Below are 6,000 nucleotides of genomic sequence, written 5' to 3' on the forward strand. Positions count from 1 at the left end.
GTTGTAATTTATCTTTTAAAAAAACAAGTAAACAATTGTACAATTCATTGCATCAAATAACTTTATATCAAACATACGATCTAATAAATAATTGTTGCTAAAATAAATATATATATCTAAATTATAATAATTCAAATAGTTTGATTTTTTTTTTTTTACATTTTCTAACTTAATAAATAGTTGTCGCTTAAAAATACACCACAAAAAGACTGTCTTTTTTGCAATGAAAATTATTAAAATTCTGTCGCTGATACCATTTTTGTGGTGGAAAAACAGAAACCGTCGCGAAGGTCGTCATTCTGACGTGATGTTTATATAGTAAATTGGGATGGATAACGATTGCTATTTTTGGGACGGGTTAATGAGGTTAGGTGGATCATTGAAATTTTGTGATGTAGTTTTTGATATCGTTTTTCTGACATCGATCATCTCAAAATTTTGTGACATCGATCGCCACTAAAGTTTACGACACCAATTCGATCATTTTTCTGACGATCATATTTTGCAATGTCACTATCAAAATCGTTGCTAAATTTTGTGATGTTTTTAAGATTTTAAATTTTCTTGATATTTTTAAATTAAATTGTGTTTTAATTTGAATTTAAAAATTGAAATGAAATGCAATTAAAATAAAAAAAAATGAATAAACTAAACTAAAATGCATTAATAATAAAAAGAAGAACAAAATTTAGTACTATTTTATTTTAAAATTAAAAAAATACATAATTCTTAATCTAATGCACGTTATCCTGATCCTCATCAATCGAGTATAAATCATTATCTGCTCCCGACTGATGGGGATAGAAAAAGTTGCGGGGTTGGAGGTGGGGTTAGGGGTAGGCATCTGAGTAGAAGATGTCATGGGGGTGGGAGTAGTACGGGTAGGGCTAGAAGATGGCATCGGCATGGTGTTCATGCTTCGATCCATGAGGGAGCAAATATTTGGAAGAGAGACAGAGATAAATATCTCATCACAAGCCCATCTCAAATTCCGTTGCTAATTGGGGTTGATATTGGCCATCGCAACGTGCCCAACACAACGGATAGATTTTTTTATTTTTTTTTTATAGCTTTTGTAGTAAGTTTCTATTTGTTGAAATTTATTTATTAGGGGTTACTTTTAGCCGTGACTATCTTATGAATTAGCCCAATTTTCTTAATGATAAAAGATTTAAACTTTCGGATAATCCTCGGGGCAATTTTTTCATTGGATATACTGAAATATCACGATACCTCAATGATTATTATCTTCGTCCTCTTCTCACATCAAGTGCATAATTGCATCTAAAAGAAATCTCTAGAAAAATGATTATCTCGTATTATTTAATATAGGACTACCTTAAGGTCTTGAAAATTTATACAATGCCCCCAACGATTGTCTTAATCCCAAAATAGCCTAAGATCCATGCCTTCGTATGACCCTGGACTAGCCCACGTGAATCCGAATATATATGGGTTCATGATGGCCACTCATTTACTTTTAAATATGTACATTCTGTGAAATCATACAATCCAAGAAATCTATAAATATTAGTCCCTGATGCTTTGGGTGCAATTTTTGATGTCTACGATTTTCTTATGAAACTTTACTATCCCTCTTTTATGATCTTGCTAATTTAAACACTGAAAAATTATATCTGAAGTTGTTCCAGTGTGATTCTTACCATTTCTGCCTAACAAATTAAGTTCTTAGACTTCAGACTTAACTAAACATATTAGGATATTTCCATATTCAAATTTGACCTCAATAAGTGTTTCAAATTTAGACACACATCACTATTATTATTATTATCATTGCAGAATTATCACAAAACTTCTATACCATCGTTATTGTTTGCATCTCATTTTCTTTCTCTTTTGCATATATGTGTGCATGCACAAATTTGATTTTCACAAATAATATTATATTATATCAATAAAATAAATGTGGGATAATTTTAGAACTATCACAAATTTATAAAGTACATCAATTTTAATACCTTCACAAGTAAGATTAGACCCATTACGGGTCTATTAATTTCTAATTATTTGGACCCAATTCGTTTAAATCCAACTCAAATCCGGCCCAATCCAACCATCACCACTCGATCCTTTTCTAACCTTAATACATCATCTTCAGTGACACATTTATAGTTGACAACTATTATTTGTTGTCACTGGATTGTTGCTACACATGAGTCACAAATTGTATTTAGTGACAACTTAATACACGTTTTTGGTCACTAATTCATGTTAAAAACAATTCTTACAAAATAATAGTAATTACTAAAATCATGAAATTTTTTATTGCAACAATATAAACAGTATCATCACTACATATATATAATTAATGAAAATATTAAAATTAGCTTTTGATTTCCTTTGTTTTTTTTTGGTGAAATGTAAGTTTTCATTCATATAATAATATTTACAGAGTACTCCGAGCATATCCGGAGAGATACAAAGGACCCATACTAAAGTTTAAAGAGCAATTAAAACGTGTGGAAGCGTTTGATTTTCTTTGTCACTATCTTTTAATTCCCCCCAACAAGCAGCACAATTTGTTGTGAAGGGAAGTTGGAATCTGAATTTGTTAAGTGGGAAAAGAGAAGAATTTTGGCCTAAAAAGCTCTTTATGTATATATTTGTGCTGCTTTGCCATCATTAATTCCTTTGTTTCTGTACCCAATCTAGAGGCATTTTGTGTTGATGTAAGCATATATAGTATTAAGCTGAAACAGACCCCTTCAATCTCCCCTCAAGATTTAGAGGAATTTATGCTCAAGAATTAATACCAATCACTCACATCATCAACATATATATATATATATATATGTCATGCATATAAAATAAATTTTAAAGAATTTTTAGTCGTCACGGACTGTATTTTTTTAAATATTAATAAAATTTTATTTTTTTAAAAATAGAGTCGTTTATTTACAAATTCACCTTAAAGTTACTTTACAAATTCTCTCATTAGAAACTTACAAAAGCCTAAAACATTATACATTATTTATCAAACTCAACTTTTTCCTCGCATCAAATATATTAAAAGTAAATAGACGTAAGAATATAAAGATTGAATCGGGCAGAAGGACTTACTCAAGTAAAGTAGTTACATCTTTATGTGCATTTATATGAAACATTTTCTTGTGCCGGTCTCCCAATGAAATACGTAAATCCTTTTTAATCTCATATTTTTTTATTGGAAAAATTGGAGTTTTGTAGTATTTAATTAATTATAAAGTGAATTATACTAACACTCTATGAAATTAATTTTATTATATAATGTATAGTATAAGGAATAGTTGATTTTTCTTTGGAAGCAATTGAGACTCTATGCCTTAACCACCTTAGAGGTTTTCTTGACAACATTAACCACAAAGTTCCTAATTAGTGGGATTCTGAATCAAACATCAGCACATTGTCTGAAGAAATCCACACATTCCGATTATTCAAAGTGGACATTCATATGGCAAAACACTATCCATCATCATCATCATGCATCCACAAATATCAAGAAAACACTCTTTCCATTATACCATATTCTCTTCGGAAAATTTTCAGCTTACACAAAAGGCGAAGAGCACAAACTCCCTCATCTACTCATCATAATTTTAAAAACAAAATATCCAAATTTATATATATTAGAAAAAAAAAAAAGAAAATAGTGAAGCTATAATTACTAAAAAAACCCTTACTCAACCTTCCTTACCCACCAGTACTACCATCTTTTTTTCTTTTAATTCTTTATCCTATTTCTACCATCTATATATATATATATATATATATATATTTCCTAGCTGTATTTAATTTTCTTGAACTGGTTTATAGCTTTGGCGCCTGCACGGCTATCATGGGAGGCTGTGGCATTGGTGCAGTGACGGCTACGGCTGGAACCGGCATTCTGCTCTGCGTTTCAACTATATTTGCTTCGATATCTTCCGACGTTGTCATTGTCTGATTGCTCACTGACCCACCTTTCACTGGTTCAAGAATCAATTCCTCTGCTTCCTTCTCTTTGTATTCCTTGTATTTGCCCCACAACACTGAGTACAGTCCTATCACTATCAACACTGCCCCAAGAACCCTGAATTTTCAAGAAAACAAAATAAATCAGTTAATTAGCTGAGTATATATACTCATGAATCTTATGAAAAGGATGTAAAAATTTGGACACTTAGTAATTACCCTCCGAGGTAAATTTTCTCGGCCAAGATGAAGGAGCCCATGATGGCAACAATGATCATCATCAGCGGGCTGAAGGCGGTGACGAAAACGGGCCCTCGTTTTTGCATCACAATACCTTGGACGTAGTATGCAATGCTTGAGGAAACAATACCCTGCATTGATCGATGTTGTCAAGAAACCAGACGGTCAGGTCGTTGCTTCACGACGTTGTTATATTAGTACTTGATTATGTTGGGAGAAATGAACTTACAGCATAGGCAGCAGCCAAGAGGTTCATGTCGAAACCGATGGCCCAAGCGTGTGGTTTGTGCTCCATCACGAAGGTGACAGCAATAGATTGGAGTGTTCCCATGAAGCACACGAGGGCTGTCAGTGAAAGCTGGGCTGTGTATTTTCTCAGTGTGATTGCCTGATTCAGACAATCAAAACTATGAGAAATAGGAATAGAAAAGGAGTTTTCTTGAATATGTAACAACACGTATATGTAGAGACCTGAAGGATGAAGAAAGAAGCCCAGGCAAGAGTGGCAATGATGAGGAGGATAGAGCCCTTAACCCAGTCCTTGTCAGTGTTTGAGTCAATGGTTGTAGGAACATAGGATTTCTGAGGATGAATGTAGTTGGACCAGACCATGTTGATCACATGTCCTTTGTACAGTGTCATCAGCATGGCTCCAGCCACTGTTACTATCGTTCCGACCACCTTTGCTTGGCACCTCAACTTCTTCAGATTCACCTTCTCCATCCTACAAATACATCATCTTAACACATTGAGTACGTTTTTTTTTTATCCAATAATCTTGGAGGGATCGAGAAAAAGTTCCGGTCAAGATAATTAAACAAGAAGTAGTATGTGCATAAATACCTGCAGATGACGGCCATAACAAAAGTCATAGCAGGAAGCATGTTGCTCATGGCACATGAAAAAGTTGGGGAAGTGAACTTAAGTCCAGCGTAGTACAAGTTCTGATCTATGACAGGCCTGTCCGAAATCCCAATAATTGATCAGTTATATATTACTTTGATTCCTCACAGAAATTTCATGGTATGTTGCCATGATCATGGAGACACTCACCCAAGAAGTCCTAACACAAACAGCTGCATGAATATCGTAAACGTAATCTTCGGCCTCACTTTCCTGTCGAAAAAACAAAGAAAATTCAATAAGTGAAAATATATGAAAGAAAAACAAGAATCCCAGAAAGTTAATTAGTATACCTTTCTAGAATTAGAGCAAAGGGAGCAATAGCAGCAGTGGCAAAGGCATGTCTGTAAACGACCAGCACATAGTGACTCATTCCTCTGTTAAGAGACACCTTTGTAATAATATTCATCCCAGCATACCCAAATTGCAAACAAATCATGGCTATGTATGGCTTAGCCTTCTCAAAAGAACTCCCTGCAGAGCTGCTGCCTTTTCCTTCCATCTTTCTTGTTTGTTTCTTTCTTTTCACTAACTGAACAAATTTCAACTTGTTGAAAATTAAGGAGAAGTAGTTCTGTTAGAGAGAGGAAAACACACTTGAAGAGCTTGTGTTTGTCCTAGGAAATCAAGGCTTGGAAACTAGCCTATTTATAAGTGCTTTCTTGGATGCCTCCACTCCCCACCAAGGGGTCGTTGTGGGGAGGGGGTGTGTTTGGGAATTTGTTCTAGGTTAGTAGCTCTTGATCAGCCGCATCTAATTGAATATTCTGATATGTTGTGTATATATCCATAGACGGGTGATGTGAGTTCCACGTGGCCTCTGTCTGTCTGAATGGGTGGGCTCCAAGTACATTTCTTTTTTTCCCCTTCATAGTGGCCAAGTGATTTGAGAGCAACCAAAACCAA

The 6,000-nt window shown here is 34.2% G+C and overlaps 1 protein-coding gene across 1 annotated transcript; it reads right to left on the reverse strand.

Moving 5' to 3' along the window:
- Positions 1-3,493: 3,493 nt before the first annotated feature.
- On the reverse strand, positions 3,494-5,737 carry LOC105155814 (WAT1-related protein At5g07050). The gene is made up of 7 exons (XM_011071777.3): positions 5,388-5,737; positions 5,245-5,307; positions 5,035-5,151; positions 4,663-4,915; positions 4,421-4,579; positions 4,171-4,322; positions 3,494-4,069 (listed from the first exon to the last, which is right to left on the reverse strand). Exons 1-7 carry the CDS (start codon positions 5,594-5,596, stop codon positions 3,808-3,810), a joined length of 1,215 nt encoding a protein of 404 aa, XP_011070079.1. The 5' UTR covers positions 5,597-5,737; the 3' UTR covers positions 3,494-3,807.
- Between the last annotated feature and the right edge of the window lie 263 nt (positions 5,738-6,000).

Source organism: Sesamum indicum, linkage group LG2, assembly GCF_026168435.1.
Source record: "Sesamum indicum cultivar Baizhima isolate 11 linkage group LG2, ASM2616843v1, whole genome shotgun sequence".
NCBI lineage: Eukaryota > Viridiplantae > Streptophyta > Magnoliopsida > Lamiales > Pedaliaceae > Sesamum > Sesamum indicum.

What these genes read in the sequence shown, in the direction of transcription:
- LOC105155814 (XM_011071777.3), bottom strand. Translation starts at nt 5,596, where the DNA reads ATGGAAGGAAAAGGCAGCAGCTCTGCAGGGAGTTCTTTTGAGAAGGCT. An exon ending in TTTGTGTTAGGACTTCTTGG is followed by an intron (nt 5,152 to 5,244) that starts GTGAGTGTCTCC and finishes GATTTCGGACAG; the next exon opens with GCCTGTCATAGATCAGAACT. An exon ending in GTTATGGCCGTCATCTGCAG is followed by an intron (nt 4,916 to 5,034) that starts GTATTTATGCAC and finishes ATGTATTTGTAG; the next exon opens with GATGGAGAAGGTGAATCTGA.